A 19132-nucleotide genomic window follows, 5' to 3' on the forward strand; every position below is an offset into this window, starting at 1 on the left:
TGAAAAGGCATCACCCCCACCCCCGATGTTTCTGAGATTTTCTTTTTCTCCTCCATACACATGGAAGTGGCCATTTTGTAGACTTTGCTCAGAGTATTTCCTACCACTGTTTTGTGGGAGCTGCCACTTTGCCCTACCTTAGAAGAGAACAAGATCGGGGCAATGCTGATGATGACAAAGCTCTAATCTGTACTACAGAAATGATGCAGCTTGATATTGCTTTAATTGTCATTCCTCAGTGCTGTGGGATTCTAGGATTTATAATTCTGTGAGATATTTAGCATTCTCTGACAGAGAACTTTGGAGTCACAACAAACTACAGATCCCAGAATTCCATTGCATGGAGCCTTAAGAGTTAAAGCAGTGCATCTCCAGTGCAAATGTAGCCATAGAGTGACTGGCACAGACACTGCTGTTTGTTGTTGACACGTCTACGGTTTGTATGTGTGTATAGAGGAACTCTTGGGGGGTAGGGGTTAGGGAAGAAACACAGTGTGTGCTAAAGTCATGATGAATTATGAAGCCTACTCTCAAGGAACTCTTCTCTCATTTATAAATTTCTCCACCTTGGAGGAATTTGGTTAAATGGCCCCCTCAGTTTTGCAACCAGAAATAAGGTGAAGAGTTTTGAATGACCAATTGTGAGAAGTATTAATAGTATCCATGATTGCTCTTTCTGGATACAATGAAGGTCCATTGCTAAACAAGTCCTTTCAGAAACCAGTAGTGAATCAATTCAGGAACCACTGACATCTTTTCTGTAATGTCAGAAACTATTAGAAGTTGCAAGCTATCAGCCTTGGGGCAACTCAAAGACTGGGTTGTAAGACTTAATGCACAAACAGGGTGCATGGGCCTATATACTGTTGTTAGTGCCAACTAGAGTTGACCTGCTAAGTCAGTGTGAACTTGGTGAGTCAACCCTTATGTAAGTTCTATTGATTCAATGGCTCAATTTTAATTTAGCCTTTCACTATTTAAGACTGTTGTTTCGGGCAAGATAGGGCAAAAACAAAACAAGCATGAGGCCAGAAATATGACACATATAGGTCGAACATTTTTCCCCTTTGCTATTGAATTGGAACTCTGGTTAAGATTGACCTTGATCTGATCCAACACTTCAATTACGGTGGTTTTATGTAAAATGTGTCATATGCATCGGGTGGTTTTCAAGACAGAAACTATTTCTGAATGTAAGCTTGAAAGCATCTTGACTAATTCCCAAGGCTTTTAGATTTGTTATCATGAATTAGTAATATATGTGTTTTGTTTTGTTTTGCACTAGAATTGCATAATCTTTTTGGTTCCTGTGTACTTGCAATAAAATCTGAATTCCCCACAACTTGGCAGTTTCCCCCCACCTCCAACAATGGCTCTGCTACTTTTTACATAAGGGTGCATCTTGAGAGGCAGTTAAGATGGGTCAACTTCCTTTAACTGAACAGGATTCCCCCCTCCCATTTTTTTTAAACTTTGCTTTCAACATTGCTTGAAAACATCCCAAGTAGATTACTAACATGTACTTTAGACTAGGCTTTTTGCAAGGCTGGAAACTAGTACAGGGTGCAGAGAACAGATCTTACTTGTGCTGAAAGAGATGGACTGGTTGCCAGATTTGTTTCCATATACACTTTAAAGATCTGATAACCCCAAGATCAGGGATTGGGGGTGCCTTGTCCTTCAGATGATGTTGGGCCACAGTCCCAGTCATTGTTAATGGTGAAGAATAATGGAAACTGCAACCCACTGATATCTGGAATGATATACACTATCTTATCCCAGGGGCATCACTAGGGAGCAAGGGGGCAGGCTCTGCCAGATGACACCTTAAAGGGGATGTGTGTGTGACATCACTTCTCCCCAAACAACTGCCTTTGGGCAGAAATGTACTGTGGCGTTCACCTGTGTCCCTTTAAAACATTGAACAGATGCTATAAGTGGAGTGAGGCTCACTGAGAAGAGAAAGCAGAGGCCCTAGACTTTTTGTTTTTCAAATAATTTTTTTAATTTAATTTTTTAAAGTATGTTCTTAAAAATTTACTTTTTAAAAAATAAAAAAAATATTTTTAATCTTTTAAATTTTTCTTTTAAAACATCACATCTTACCAAATTTTGACTTTAACCACCTGGAACAATATACATGTACCGTATATACTCGAGTATAAGTTGACCTCATGTATAAGTCGAGGGCAGGATTGGGGGGGGGCAACATTCTGGATTTTGATATGACCCCATAGATAAGTCAAGGGTAAAATTTAGGGGCATATAAGAAAGGATATAAAGAATGAAGGAAAGGAAAACAATGCCAAATAACTTACAACATTTCACTAGGCATAGCTGTTTGTGCTCACGCTAAAGGTTAGATGAATGGGAGAGTAGAGGGGGTTCAGTACTTTCAGGACAGATTATACTATTGCCTTTCACCAGGGATGTTTCCTTCTTTTAATAAGTGTTAAAGTACAGAACTTAAACTGACCGGTGGATAAGTTGACTCAGGTTTTGGGGGCCAATTTTTTTACTAAAATTTCTAGACTTATACATGAGTATATACAGTAAATACATTTCTGTTGTGCCTATGATACTGCAATTTGAAGGTATAATTTTAATTTTGCTACTTGTTTATGTCACAGCTATTGCAGTACATTCAGTGATATATGGGAATTATGATTTATGGGTAACATTAGTACAAAAAACATTATTAAGGATTCGATATGGTGTGTTATGGGAGGAGGTCATTGGGAGGTGTGACACCAACCCTATTGGCACTACTGTCCTGTTCCTGTTCTAAATGTCTTGCTGCTGAGATCTAGAGGAGGTTGCTGGCTGTCTTACTTTGGGGTGGTGACTCCAGGTTTTATGGGAACACTTCAATCTGCTGAACCTAAATTTGGGAATAGGCTTCAGCACTGTGAAATGCTCCTTTAAACCCTAACCTGTACAACCCAGTGGGGATTCATTTCCCCAGAGCCAGGGAACCACTAGCCAACTCTGCCTGAGTTAGTTGAAACACTGTTTGGAGCCAGTCCATCCATTAAACTCTGGGTTTCCCTCAAGCTACAGAATGAATACCCTTCATTTCATTCGTTTCTCCCTCTGCTTTGTCTATATTGTGTAGCACATAAATTACCAGTGTTGTTCTCCACAGTTTTGGGGGAGTAGATTGGAGAGTAAAAATATCCTTGGAATGTGTAATACTGACAAGACATCACTCAAGGTTTCAATTAATGACTACACTTAAATAAAGTACACTGATAGATCTAAAACACACTGCAGAAAAAATCAACCTTGAGACCGCTTTAACTGCCTTGGCTCAATGCTAGGGAATTCTGGGAATTGTTGTTTGTTGTGGCACCAGAGCTCTCTGACAGAGAAGGCTAAATATCTCACAAAACTGCAGTTCCCAGAATTTCCCAGTGTTGAGCCAGGATAGTTAAAGCGGTCTCAAATTGGATTATTTCTGCAGTGTGTTTCGAACCATAGCCTGGAATATCAGTATGCAAAGGGATCTTGTAGCAGCTTTGAAATTAACTGTCTGAAGGAAATTGTAGCATAACGCTATAACTTCGTTCACACACTTAGATTTTCACACAGCAAAAAGTGATGGGAGCATAGCAGCGCTAGAATTTATTCACGGGATAATGATGCGATTATCGCAATGTCAGGCGACATTGTCTGAAAATCTTTGCACAGCTATGCTCCTGTCACCTTTTCTTATGTGAAAATCTTCCATGTCTCAAGGGTGCACAAGCTCCCTGTGCACATTTAAAGTTATTTTTTTTTAAATGAAAACTGTAGGGATGGATATACAAAAACTTTTTACCATTTTCATCATTCTGACTCACTTGCAGTTTTACTGATGTCCTTTGCTTTGATTCATATTTTCATAAAAAGAATGCAGGCGGAGGAGTTGGAGCTCCAAGCATGATAGGCAGGTGACAAAATAAGTTTTTTATCACTGTATTGTATGTGTTTACATTGTACAGTGGTAAATGTGTTTGTTCTATTCAGACTTCAAAGATCTTTTGCTTCAGAGTTTCTATAATTTTGTGTGGAAACAACTACAATCAATAAATTATGCATCCCCCCCCCCCCCCCCCACACACACCTTTGGTCTCTTTTTTGATCCCTCTTTCTAGCTTACTTGAAAATAGCAAAGCTTTAAAAACCCTGGTCTTAAAGGCTCACAAATCAGAAATCCCTTTATGTCTGTGGTTTTCTTCCAAACAGTATATAGCACTGTGTAATCCATGTACCTTTTGTTATGATTGGTTTCAGTGGGATCCAGATACTTTATCACCCCTTCTGTTATGAGGATATTATATTTCCCAACACTCAAACTGAACATTTTGTTGCTGGTCTTTTACTTGACACGACGGTGTCCTTCATGTGCTGTCTTACCAATTGTGTTGGAGCTGTTTATCAGTGGTTGCATCCATACTGTAGAAATAATCCAGGTTGACACCACAAAAACCTCCTTGGCTCAATGCTGTGGAATTCAGGAAACTATATTTTGTTGTAGCACCAGAGCTCTCTGACAGAGAAGGCTAAATGTTGCACAGAACTACAATTCCCAGAATTACATAGTGCTGAGCCAGCACAGTTAAAATGGTGTCAACCTGGATTATTTCTGCAGTGTGGATGAAGCCAGTTAATGATTCTCAGGCATATAGGAAGGGCTGATCGTCTGGCTCTTTTGGCAGCATGAAAGTTATCTTTTCATAGAAAATTTGATCATTTCTCAGCCATTCATACAGCTGGGTTAATTACTCACAGGTATGTGACCCATCTGGCCATTTTGACAGCCCATCTGAACCTCCTGGACTTTGTGCTGTATGTTTAAGAATGGAGTGTAAGGAATGAATAGCTAAAATCCTTAAAGTGTTGTTGTGTCCCTTCAAGTCATTTCTGATTCCTAATATCCCTCAGACAAACCGATCACAGGGTTTTCTTGGCAAGACATGTTCAGAGTGGGGTTGCCTTTGCTTTCTTCTAAGGCTGAGTGTGTGACTTGACCAAAATCACCCAGTGAGTTTCCATGCCCAGTCGGAGAATCAAGCCCTGATTCCCATCACCCAAACCACTACATCATTCTGGCTCTCATAAACCTTAAAAGTGTATCTACAAATATTTCAAATGGTAGAATGAGGGTGTAAAGTGTATGCACTCAGAAATGTCTCTTTGAATCAAAATGCTGTATGTTAACACAATTTGCTTGCAGTATCCTATAAATATGTGATATCCTATGAAGTGTCATTTTCCCTCCAAGAATCATTTCCATTATAAGTCTTTACAAGCTGTTGGGTGTTTTTTTAGCTTTCATTTTTTTTTTAGTAATCTACTGCAGTGTGTATTTGGTTCCTTTTAATAGCTTATCCATATCAGTTGCTGAGTTTTACTGCTGCATGCTTTCAGTGTATCAAGTTGTATGCTGCATTATGTCTTTATGACCAGGTGTTGTAAACTTTCTACAAGTACCAAAATTCTCAAAATGTACTAAGGGGTAAGAGGGTTCTTTTTTTAAAACAGAAAGAGTGAGGGAGGCTGGAATTCACAATTGCAGTTACTAATGCATAACCTAGAGTAACCCATCTGTAACTGAGTCATATTCATGATACGTATGTACTAATAATCATGCCTATAGTATAGAGAATATGTAAAGATCATAACAATCCTTCAGTCTTGCTTACTGGACAGTAGCTGCTGTTGCTCCTGACCTGGCCCCTCCAGCTCTTGCTTAATTGGGCAGTAGGCACTGCAAGAATATTTAACTAAGTAGCTGATCTAGAATTTTAGCCAGTGTTTTCCATCCGGGCTGTATATTATCAAACAAAACGTGGTAGAATGTCTGTCTACAAAGTGTATCTTAGTTATATGGTTATCAGACTATGATACCCTTTTAACTGACATGTCACCATGCTACAGAATCCTGGGATTTAGAATTTTCTGCTGGAGAGTTGTTGTAGTAATGTCATTTGGGAGAGGGGACTACAACTCTCCTGGGACAAAATTACATACCTAACCAAACTATATATCCCGGGATTTCACAAGGTGGAGCCATAACAATTAAACTGGCATCAAACTGCTATAATTCTGTAAGATAGATAGACTCATAGGGTCACAAAGTGAATGAACACAGGCCAACCAACAACAAAACTGAGCTTTATATTTTGCTAATGTCCTCACTTTCCTGGATTAGGGGGCCATTCGCAGTACTGTACATGGAATCCTGGGACTGGCAGTTTAGAGAGGGACATTTAGAATTTGTAACTAGAGAGATCTAGTGTTTCACCAGATTACAAACCCCAAGATTCCCTAGGATGTTCCCATGGCAGAGTGGAATATATGAGTAAGCCTCTGGACCTTAATTATTGATACTTTTGTTAAGTCTTGTGGATGCATATGTAAAAACAGCAGATACCTCTACTACATTGTTTAGTCAGAGAGGAACTTTGGACATTCAGCAAGTGAAGTAGAAAGCTTTGCTTCTCATTTGGCTGTTATCTCATATCTGTCTCTGACCATACAGTAATAGTCAAGGTGACTAAGAATGATAGAGGTTACCTCTAATCTTGTAAAAACTTTCTTCCTATAATTCCACGAAGCCCATAATTCCATGATGACTTACCCTTTCCATGTGTGTATGTTAGCCTTCAAGTCACTTGTTCATTTAGAGTGACCACATGTATTTCAGAGGATATTCTTAAGCAAGGAGATGGTTTGATGGGCCTTCCTCTGAAATATAGCCTACAGCTCCTGGTGTCCTGCATCCAAGTACTAACCAGGCCTGACCCTGCTTTATCTTCCAATATAAGATGGGATCTGCTGCTTTCAAATTGCACATGCAGGCTTTATAGCCATGATGTATTTATAATTTGAATAAAACTAAATGACTGCAGGCAAAAATGTTGCACAGAGCATGCCCTTCAAATTAAAAGTACCTTGTCTTAAAGATGCCACTCTTGCCCTGAGATTTCTCCCCTTTGTTTTAAGAACTGAAGAAGAGGATTCAGGCTCTGAAATCTGGTAACTCTAATATAGCCTGTATGCATACATTTTTCAAGGGTAATGCAAGACAGTTGTTTTCAGGGTTCTCTGGGATAATATTGTGAAATTTAATTCCCCCTTTATGCAAACAAACTAAAATGAGCCATATGGTGTCTTTCCCTCACAAGCGGACTTAAGTGTTTCTTTATTATTAGGCTTTCTTGTATTTACTGAAATCTGACATTTTCTTTTTCTTCTTTATTTTTTCCTTTCAAGATAATTGTTGGAGAAACAGCAGTGTTTTGCTTACAGATGGCCACACGGGATTTTGAAAACCAAGAAAAAACAATATTAACCGGAGACTGTTGCTATATAAACCCACTGGTGCGCAGGACTGTCAGATTCCTTGGTAAGAATATTGTGTGTTTACTTTCAAATGTTTATGCATTGTGTGCATGTGTGCGTGTGTCACCTAGTTTTGCCAGTTCCTACCTCTGAAATATAGCCTACAGAACTTAATATTTGTTGCTTGTCTCCCATCCAAGTACTAACCAAGGCTGACCCTGCTTAGCTTACAAGATCAGACTGGATCTGATGCCTTTATAATAACAATAATCATGTCATTTCCAATTTATGGCAACTCTAAGGCCAACCTGGACACATTCAGAGTCACCCATTGGGATTCCTTGGACTAGCAGAGAATTGAACCAGAGTTGCCATTTAACACTCAAACCACTACTCCATGCTGGCTCAAGAAGATATATAAGAGGCAAAAATAGAATTAGAAAGTAAATGTTTTGGGAGTTCTGCTAATCAACATAGAGATTCATCTCTTGCCCTTCCTCCCTGAATAAATTCAGGACCTTGGATAACAGCTTGGATTACCACTCACTGATATTAGTGACAGTGGATTCACTGACAACAGCCACTACGCTGATTTTTATTGATTTTGCATCAGAGTTAGACAGTAATACAACACAATATTTATGAACAGCTTTTCTCTGTCCATTAATCCTAAATATTACATTTCAGGCTACTGATTTTCACACCATGAGGTTCCTGGCTGAAAGGAAATTTCAGTCTGTTTCTTCTGATTTTTAGACTGGCACTGTTAACAGCTACATTTGAGTGGTGATTTAACATCATATATCTTGGATTATAATTAAAATTAAAACTGACCGAAAAAACTGACTAAAGAGCTTTGTGGATGTGTCAGGCAATCAGGGTTATTATTTCACTATAGAGACTCCTCCAGCGTTGCCACGCTTTTTCTGAGATCTAGAGTTGAGTGTATCATTGAGGGCCTGGGGTTTTTAGGATGTAATCTAGGGATGCACAGAGCACAATCTCTGGATCACTTCTGCAGCTTCTGAAGCCCCCAAACCCCTCCTAGTTTTCAGGCAAATTTTGCCCTCACATTCAAAAATACCCCCCACTAGCACCACAGAACCCCGTACTACCCCCATTTTGTCCCCCGCCCCAGTTTCCCATTTATTTATTTGTTTATTTATTTTATTTCTATGCTGCCTTTCTCCTAAAAAGGGACCCAAGGAGGCTCACAATATAAAAATGCATTACAACAAATTTTTAAAAGACAATTAAAATAACCTAATTAGAACACTACAAAGTTAAAATTTAAAACATACAAAAGTTTAAAAACATAATCTAAATCTAAAAATTACTGCTACACTTACAGTTTTAAAGTATTAAAGTTTTACAGTATTACAGTATTAAAGATCACAAACTAAAACTCAGATCAGATTCATGACCCCACTGACTAGAAACCATCAGCCTTTTCTGCTCCAGAGAGCAAAAAACTCCCATCACAACCAAACGTATTTGGTAACCAAATTTTATACTTCCTCCAATATATTTCAGCCCTTATATACCCATTCCCTTTCTAGTTATGTGTCAACGCTGGATTTCCTGTTGTTCATTTACTACAATGTGCCTCACTAGTACTATTCAGTACTTCCAACAATTCCAATATTCTGCAGTGGTATCATTATTGCTTGTTCCTTGGGCAGCATAGCACTTATATGGAGAAGCTGCCATTGCTCACATGTGTAATATTTCATGTATGAAATTAACTATCCCTTTTTCTTTCGCTTTTACTAGGCATTTACGCATTTGGACTTTTTGCAACGGATATCTTTGTAAATGCTGGACAAGTTGTAACTGGCAATCTTGCACCATATTTCCTTGCACTTTGCAAACCCAACTACACTGCTCTTGGGTGTCAGCAGTTTACGCAGTTCATCACTGGTGCAGAGGCCTGCTCTGGAAACCCAGATCTCATCATGAAAGCCAGAAAAACATTTCCATCCAAAGAGGCAGCACTGAGTGTATATGCAGCAACATATCTGGCCGTAAGTAAATCAGATACACATGTTCAGTGATGTTTGTGGCAATAGGTCTTTTATGTTCTCCCCAATTTACTATAACTGATTACACTGTGACCTATTTGTTGCACATGACAGTTCTGCAGTTGTTAGAATTTGATAATGGACTTTTCTAGCCTATGTTGCCCAGGCTAGGAATGGTGAGGCAGTTAGAATCAAAGGTGGTATTCACACTGAACACCGATAGCACTTTTCTGAGGACTTTTCAAAGTCACTGCCACACTGAATGCGCTACAGTAATCCAAATGGGATCTATCTAAAGACAGTGTCACCAGGCCCAGATCAGACACTTCCAAAACTGGCACAGTTATCACACTTCTTTTAATTGTGCAAAAGCCCTTCTTGCCTTGCAAAACCTGGACTTCTAGGCTTAGGGTTGAATCTGGAAGTACAGTCAAACCACAAACCTGTATTTCTGGGGAAGTGTAATCCCATTCGGTACAAGCGAATCTCTCCTCCTTGATCTCCACTCATGTGACTGAGAATGCTTGCATCCTGTCTGGATTAAGCTGCATCATACTTGCGTTGCCAAAACTGGGACTCAGATGTTGAAGTAAACAGGAATATGCCAAATAGGGTTTAGTTTCAGTATGAGGCATTAGGAATTCAGGCCTTCTGTATGTTCCATCCCAGGAGGTTGAGTTATTGTTCCTTTATCCTGTGTAAGATGGCCCACTGAATGTATCTTGGAGGTTGGGGTACATGCAGTCTGGATCTCAAAGCTACAAAAAACTGCTTCATTGTTTTTAACATTTGGCAGGACTTGTAGAAGTTGAGATTTACTATCCTAAATGCTGGTTTCAAGGGTTCCCCCGACTCCTAAGTGCAGGCTTTTCAAAGGACTGCAGGATCATCAAGAAATTGCTACAGTTCCTTCCCCTCTCCCTCCCACCTGCATAAGCCTAGCCTTACTAAGTACTACTTTAGAAGGCATTTTGGAAGTCTCTAATTCTTCTCCTTCCCCATACTGGATTCAGAAGATTCAGAGGAAGAACATTTTCATCAGATGACCATGCTGGATGGTGGAATTATAGTAGTTCAAACCTCACTGTGCTCTTTAAACTATGGTAGAGCTGTAAAATATATGATGCCCCATATTCTGAAACAAGACTTTCAGTTAGATTGTACCTCTGTTGGCCTATCAAAATGTGCTCCTTGGTATGCCAAACTCCCTTTCCAAACAAGTTACCCACCATATCTAAATAGTATAACTCAACTCCAAACAGAGATAAGCCTTCACAGCCCTTTGTTGTCAGTCAGTGACCACTGCGGTGGTGCAAGGGCATTATCAAAGGACCATCTGGGAAGAAAGAGTCTGCCCATGTGGCTCCCACTCAGTTGAAGATCTAACTCATTACTTATTGGAATGCCCAATTTATAGAGATACAAGAAATGCCTTATTCAAAGACTTAGGGTTCGTACCAAATAACTCTGACTCATATTGGATCAAATTTTTACTTGGGGTCACCGATCCAAGCATTTCTGAAGAGGCAGCCTGTTTTGCTTTTAAAGCATCAGTTATAAGGAGGAAGCTTTGTAAAAATGATGGTTGGGTTACAGGATAGATTTGAACCTCAATTGTTCATGAATATCCTCAGCTTTGCAAACCAATGCTGTATAGTTTTAGTGTATCTGGTCCTTGCGCCTATGGAGATTCATCTGAGCCCTCAAGGTTTGTTTGTTTTTCAAAGATGGTTTTAACTTTGTAATGCAATGTATTATTTTTACAATGTATTTGATGTTTATATTTTATGCTTTATGTGGATTACTTTTTGTAATGGCATACACTATACAAATAAACTTATCTAGTAGTAGTCCAAAGAAGTTACTTTTCCAAAATTTGACTGCATGCTGGAGATGGAGACTTGAATATAGAACTGCAGTTCAAGAGGCTAGAATTCAACAGGAGAATTATTATGTACATTGGGCCCTTTGCATCTGCTGGGGTTGGTTCCAGGACCCCCTGTGGATTCCAAAATCTGCGAATGCTCAAGGCCTATTATATATACAGTAGCATCATAAAATGGTGTCCCATATAGGAAATGGAAAAATCAAAGTTTGTGTTTGGGAATTTATATATTTTTTGAATACTTTCAAGCTGTGGGTGGCTGAATCTGTGGGAAAGGATTCCATGGATATGAATGGCCAACTGTCTTTGACAGATTGCACATTCTAAGAGGGAGTTCATTCAGGGATGATCTGAATGTTTTACTGCAAACTTTTCTACTTGAATATCTATAAGAAATACATTTCAGTTAGTGGAATGTTGTGTCTATGTGTGTTCCAGAATATGTCCTGAAGGCCTGTGATGCATAATACAATTACAACAGTTTAATACCATTTCAGCTGCCATGGTTCTGTCTTATGGCATCTTAGAATTCATAATTTCACAAAATACTAAGAATTCTTTGAGAGAGAGATCTAATGCTGCAGGGGGGTGCACTAGAAATTTATGACTAACTCACCAAACTAGAAACTCCCTGATTCTGTAAGATACTGCTGTCGTACTAAAAATATTATCAGACTTGTGCTATTTGAATGCAGTCTTCTAGTCTAATCAGGTCAGTGAATATGATATAATTTCTGCACAATATTTCTTTAATGAAGCAAAGGTTGCATATAGCAGTAATTAGGCATGTTTGTTTGACTTGCATTTAAGAACTTACCAAATTTGCTTTCCCCAAACTTACACATGAAACCAAAATGCAGTTATAGAGCATTTCCCACAACTGTCAGACTGCTGTGATACACTTTGTAAAAAAATTAAAAATATACACAAAAATGTGTATAATAGGTCAATGTATGCTCCAAAATTAGGCAAAATTGTATGTAGAAATGGGCTATATAATGGGAAATCATTTGGGAAATTGTGTACATTAGAAGTGTTGTTTTGTGAAATGCTGTGAGTGAGTGTATGAATGTTATGCAGATTGTTTTATGATGGCAAACTGATGGCAGAAACAGGATGAAACATTTAAGTTCTGGAAGGCACATGAAAACTAGGGTGAACTTGAACTTGATTCATCCATCACTAGCTCTAATAAATAAATGTACACCCAAGAGAGTGTGACCAATTTCTTGGGAACATATAAGCTCCTTATTAATGTCTTTCTGACCTCAATCTGTGTAAGGATCAGTCATGTAAAGAATTTGAAAGCCTGTCCAAGCTATACAAGGTCAAAAACCTTCAATGCCCTCTTCCTTTCCTTTCCTTTCCTTTCCTTTCCTTTCCTTTCCTTTCCTTTCCTTTCCTCTTTCCTTCCTCACTCTCAGTGAGAAAGATGCACCTTGAATAGTTTAGAGGGTTTTGACCTTAAAGTAGTCCTTTGCACAATGGAAATTTCAGTCAATTCTCTGTGCTTAAGGGGGCTTCTCCATGCCATGCAAAAATGTTTTGTATTAATTATTGCCTTTTCCCTAGGGTAGCTTAAGGACCCTTGGGGCAAGCATCTGTGATTTAAGCATGTGGCTTACATCTTCGCAACTTCTTATGGTGCCCAAGAGTTTACATCTGTAAATTCATCCAAAGAGAAATGTCATACTTGCCTTGTGGTCTGTTCAACTCTGTCCTTCACATGTCTTCTGTGATGAGATGAGTTTATGGTTCAGGTGACATCATAACAAGCCATGAATCATGCTTTGTTAACTTATTGTTTCACCTTATTTGTACATTAGTCCTTCACATGGGCTAAAATAACTGCCTTAAGGCTATGATTCTGTACCTATTTTGTTGGAAATAAACCACAGTGAACTGAGGCTGTCATCAAACTACAGAACTAATTTAGTTTGACATTGTTTTAATTGTCATGGCTTAATGCTATGGCATTCAGGGATTTGTAGTTTTGTGAGCTAATTATCCTTCCCTATCAGAGAGCTGAAGTGCTCCACCAAACTACAAATTCTGGAATTACATAACATTGAGTCATGGCAGTTATGGAGTCATGATGTCAAACTGCTTTATTTCTGCAGTGTGGCAGCAGCCTTAATGGAACTTACTTTGGTGTGTTTGTGTGTGTGGATTGCACTCTAAGGGGAGATGTAAGAGATTCATCTGGTGTCAGGTTGCATTTGTCCTCAGATTAAGCATGGGCATGTTTTTATCCCATCAGAGGGAATTTTCCTCCAGCTGCCTCCTTAATGACTATTCTGTGCTACAGAGAAGCCACATATAACTGATTTCATGCAGCTTCGCCTTGTTTCTGCTGGCCTGGTTTTATGCAGAGTCCCAGCCATAATCTAAATCTTCCACATGAGTGGGGGAAAAGGCCTTGAGAAGGTGACATGACAACACTGAAGTTGACATCAGTGCTTCTTCTATACAATCAGGGCAATATGATCATCAGTTAGGACTCTGATGTACACTTCATTTAGGTTTGTAGGTTGAAAGCCTTACATCTGCATCAGCTGGAAGACAACTGATGAGAAGCTGATAAAAGGAACTCTAATTCCAGGCTTACTCATTCAACAATGTGTGTGTCACTATATGTACATGTGTATATCTTGAGCTATATCTGTAATTATACCCACAGTTATCTATCTACTGCGTCAATCTTCCTTTCAAATATATATTAGGATTTAAAGGCTTTCCTGCATTGATGGTTTAGAGTAGGAAATAAAACTAAAATGAATGCCCAATTTCCCACTGAAATCAATTTAAACCAGTAACTAACACCACAACAAAGACTTCAGGTTAAATCTGCTACTGCTCTTATAGGACTCTGCTAGAACAATGGGACTTTCCCCCCTTTCCCCTCTCCTCTCTGAGTGCTGAAAATTTCTTCTGAAGTGTTTTCTAAGGGCATCACCTCCCTTTCAGTCCTGCTAACAGAAACAGCTCTATTAGGAGAATGACACAGTTGGAACCAATTGGCTCTCAGAGTTCATTTTGCACACAAGAGCAAGAGAGTCACTGTTTTGATAAGCTAATTGTGGTTCTGATGCAGAGATACTTATCATGCTAAGGAAACTATTGTGCTGTGTGGGTCCGGATAATGGCTAAGGATATGCATTCCTGTCAGTATCACAAGAAAACTGAAAAATATGTCTTCAGTTGCAATTTGTTATGGCAGTTAGCTAGGGTTGCAGGCCCACCAACCATTTACTTCAGTGTGCTATTGTGCCATAGTATCCAACCAAAGGCTGTGGTGGCCAGATTTCTAGATCATCTGTTTCTTCCTTTTTGTGCTGGAAGAAGGAGCCTTGACAGACTTATGGAAATGGAACAGGTTTAAACATACTTACCATTAGGAAGCTTCTCACAATGCTTAGCTGAAATTATCTTCCTGGCCTTTGGAGCAGCAGAATACAGCCTGCTGTAATTTCTCCTCCCAGTTTTCTCTTCCCTAGACCAAACAGACCCCGCTATTTCAACTGTTTCTTTTAGGTTTTGTATACAGTTTCCAGGCCCCTCACCATCCTGGTCACAGTCCTTGGAAATACTCTAGTTTGTTAATGCCCCTTTAAAAACGTTGCATCCGGAACTGGATCCAGTACACCAAATGTAGGCTGATCAGTGAAGAATAGAGTGGAGCTATTACTTCTGAGCTACTGTTTCTTCAGCCAAAGGTTGCATTTGCTTTTTTAGCCACTGCTGGCTCATGCTCAGCTGGTGATTCACTAAGACACCTAGATCCTTTTCATGTATGCTTCTGCTAAGCCAGGTCTGCTCCTGGGGCTTTGATTCTTTGTTTCTAAATGCCAAACTGTATATTTATCTCTATTGATCTTTATCCTGGATTCAGCCCAGGATCCAGCAATTGGCATTGCAACCTGCCAAAATCATTTTGAATCATGCAGCTATTATATTCTTGGTGTTACTGCTGCTCCCACTGTTGTTGTGTAGAAATTTGATAAGCAGCCACTCCACTCCTTCGTCTGAAGTCATAGTCCAAAATTTTATAAGATCAACATTTTAAACCTTGCAGGTTTATGGTAAAGAGCCCAATCATATTTCCTTTTCAGACAGGGAACTAAGGGTAGGACTGGAGGGCAAGCAGTCCACTGGCCCCTGGTGAAAGTGGGGTGGTGCTGCTGCCACCTGGTAGTCCCTTCCAGGTCTGTCAGGGCTACTGGTTGTATAAGAAAAGGAGGTGATGGAAGAAGGAAGGGGAGGAGTGCATTGAACCACTGCTTCCAGTACCACTGGAACCACTCATATTCAGCAGCCGTGCCAGACCTGGAAAGGACTGTCAGCTGGTAATAGCATTCCACTTCTGCCAGTGGCCACACCATGCCAATTTCAGAGGCACCATGTCATGTGGAGGAGGGCAGCTGGGTGTGTGTGCCAGGCAGTTCGGCCTGGATGGGAAAGGCAGTAAGGTGGTCAGCAGTGGGAGAATGGATGACAAGTCTCCTTCCCTGCCTGCTTCTCCTTCTGCTGCCCTCTTCCCTCCTCTCTTGCTCTCTCTCCATATTGTCTTATTTGGTGTGTTTGCTTGCCTAAGGAGACAACATGAGTTACCGCACTGGGGTGACACCACTGGATTATCTCATGTACATTCTGCATAGGCACAAGACAGTCTACCAATTTCCCCTTTGAAGAATGCATTGGGAATAACATTTCTTCCTCTGTCTTCCAAAACAAATACAGTGCCCTCTTGGAATTTGTGGGGGATCCATTTCCCCCCCTGCAAGTTCCAGCTCTCATGCATATTCATGCCCCATAGGCTTGGCTGGGGAGCGTGTATGCAGGGTGTGCACTGTGGGTGCATGCCCCATTAAATTTAATGGTGGTTGCCCCTCCTTGGATTTTCAAGTCCGTGGATTTCAAGTCCGCAGAGTTGGAGGGGCAGCTGTAATTCCATATGCACTATGTAAATCCTATGCTGCTTGGTGATTGCTAATTTTATTAGAAGATATTAGATTGTGCCAAACAAGAAAACAGAGTTGCTTAGCACTTGTCCTTTCCTGTTATGGACAGTGGGGCAGGCACATGGGTGGTCAGCGCAGCCTGAAAAATATGCTCTTGTTGAAGGAATATGATGGCCATGAATAAATAGCATTGATCTTTCTCAACCTTTGTCTCTAGAACTCTTGTCAAAGCATTTTCCTTACAGTAAACAGCTTTTTGAGTATTGCTTATTTAAAGAAAAACAAAGTGGAATCATTTCCCCTTATCCTATATTAAGTACAAATAAGATTTTTTTAAAAAAAAAAAATAGATGTAACGAAGTGGGCATTGTGACACATCCTTTTATACGCCAAAACCTTTTCACAGATTCATAAATGTATTCCAGATGGAAGTAATAAGATGGAAGAGTAGTGTGTGTGTGTGTGTGGGGGGGGGGGGGGGGCGGATCTCCGTAGCACTTTTCCCCCCTGATTTTTAAGACCTGAAGATTAAAAAACTAGATAAGCAATTTTGAACTACAAACTAGTGTGAATTAGTGCTTTACTCTTCCATGTTTTCAACACTTTCAGCTTTATTAGTTATAAGTTGTAAGATTTCAACTTTATTTTCAATTTAAGGGAGAGAAGGGGTGGATTTGGTACAGAAATGGATTCACGTGAAGATATTCTGCATTCGACTTGAGGATTTGGCCCTGCATCATGTGGCCAGGTTGCAGTAAGGATAGGGGGAAACCAGTTAAACTGGCCCATGTAGACATGACCTGAATTAAGCTATACCTATTTTTTCAGGGATTAAGAACCATATTAGCAGAAGAGTCATATTACCACCAGTTCTAGTGTTGAGAGCAGCAAAAAAAAAACTCCGGGAGGGCTGCTTCTGGGAAGCAGCACTTTAAAACTCCCTGCAGCGATTCCAAAAAGAGTGTCTCCAAAGCTTATGCCTGGCAACCGGTAGACTGAGAAGTAGGAGGCAGACCATTACTGTTCAATTTTTTTCCAGAGTATTTTAAGGACATCCTTAAAATTCTACAGTAGAGTAGAAAGTTCAAGGATATGAGAAAAAAGATGGATGAACTGTGAGATTATCACATGGAGGCTTACTGTCCTTAAAACGTGGCTAGATCGTCCCTAAAGCATGAGGGTGTGATCACCAGTCACACTTGTCTCCAGTGATGAAATCGTCACAGAGGTGCCCTGTCATTAAAGTGATTGCAGAGCTGCCATTTCTCTGCATAACAGGAAGTTCTGTATGCAGAGAAATGGTGGCTCCATGAACGCTTTAATGACAGGACATCTCCATGACGATTTCATCACGGGAGACAAGCATGACCAGCAATCACACCTTCATGTTGATCTGGCCATGTTTTAAGGACAGTAAGCCTCCATGTGATAATCTCCTAAATATACAATTAGATTACGGGGGATTAAAATGTCATGTCTCAATATTCAATCCATTTGTTTTTCAAACAGCGTTCTCTCATTCCGAGGGAAAAAAATCTTAAAGCACAGACCCATAAAGGAGTGATTATGTTCCAAAAAATAGTCAACCATTTCCCCTTTCTTTCCTTTACCTTTTAACAGCCTGAGCAGAAGGCCACAAATATTTCTAGGCCAAACCATATTGGACTATTTGTAAAAATCAAATCATCTTTTTCAACACTCTGAGACTTTTCTCTATAGCTCTTCTATTGGATCTTGCCAGACCTCTTTGCTTATTGATTATTTATTCTGACAATAATTATAAATTGATTTATTTCTAAAGTTTTACTAATGGAACTGCAAAGCTCTGAACTGTTAGGGAAGTCTTTGGTTTTGTAAGTTTTGGAGAAGTAAAAATAATAGCTATAAAACGATAGAAATCATGAGTAAAACAACAAAAATATTGTCTCTTCTAGTTTTCTGTCGTATCAAGTAGATATAAAGCATCACCTGCAAGAGAGAGAGAGAGGAGAAAAGAAACCAGAACTAGTAATTGCAGTCATCCAATACCATATGTGGTTTTACATTCTCCTTATTGCTACATAGTATATAGAAATAATTTCACAAGATGTATACAAACACCTTGTCTTACATATTTTAATCATTGTTCTAAAACAATATTCCATAATCCATTTTTCATGTTTCCCCCTTTGCTGGAAAAAAACAAAAACACACAGTCTTCAGGGGGAAAAATATTTTTCTTGAATTTTTCTGCCTCCTCCCTCCTCCCAATGCTCTCACATTTCTAAGGCTAAAAAAAAATCCATCAGTGATGCCTTTATTAGCCAACTGAAATGCACGATATACTTGTTGCAAGCTTTCGAAGCTCAATGGTCTTCTTCATCAGGCAAGATGTTACATACCAGACAATTGGAGAGGTTAGCCAGATGCCTGCATGTTGTTCCAATCTTTAGTAATGATGGGGAGGGTATCTTTTGCAGGCAGGCTTCTCCCCCTCCTGGCTATGCAGCAATAGGGAGTTTTTCAAAGTCCAGGAAATTTAAAGTCCATTTGCATCTCAAAAGGGACCCCACTTTTGCAATCCAATATGTCTCCATTCCAGTGAGGACACAGGTCTCTTTGTAGGCAGAGAACAATGGCTAGGCATGGCCTTTTAGAATGCTGGATTGGATTCACTTGATAGCTAGGCTAGTGGATGTGGAACATGAAAGATTTGGATGCAGATTTGTTCTTGGCCATGATATCTCTGGGCAGTGGTGTCACTGGACAGGTGCAGGGAGTGTGGACCACACCTGGTGACACCCCACAGGAGGGGTGACACCCTGGTGGGGTCCTCCTCCTGCTGTGGCGGAGGGGTGAGCATCCTCCATGTGGCTTTTTTGCCAGCCTGGCTTCCTTCCTGGGGAGGGAGCCAGGCAAGTGACAAAGCCCTGAGGGAAAGAGGGGTAAGGATAGGG

The 19132-nt window shown here is 39.9% G+C and overlaps 1 protein-coding gene across 2 annotated transcripts in view; it reads left to right on the forward strand.

Annotated features, from left to right (window-relative positions):
• The window catches only part of LOC149316489 (phospholipid phosphatase-related protein type 5), a 114500-nt gene that overhangs the window by 50554 nt on the left and 44814 nt on the right, over positions 1–19132 (forward strand). For both annotated transcript variants that reach the window (XM_089515651.1, XM_089515652.1), the window contains exons 2-3: positions 7261–7393; positions 9103–9353. In XM_089515651.1, coding sequence (XP_089371777.1) covers positions 7261–7393; positions 9103–9353 — 384 coding nt within the window. The remainder of the gene's footprint in view (positions 1–7260; positions 7394–9102; positions 9354–19132) is intronic.

Source organism: Sceloporus occidentalis, unplaced genomic scaffold (assembly GCF_023333645.1).
Source record: "Sceloporus occidentalis isolate IW3139 unplaced genomic scaffold, rSceOcc1.0.p SCAF_3, whole genome shotgun sequence".
Classification (NCBI taxonomy): domain Eukaryota; kingdom Metazoa; phylum Chordata; class Lepidosauria; order Squamata; family Phrynosomatidae; genus Sceloporus; species Sceloporus occidentalis.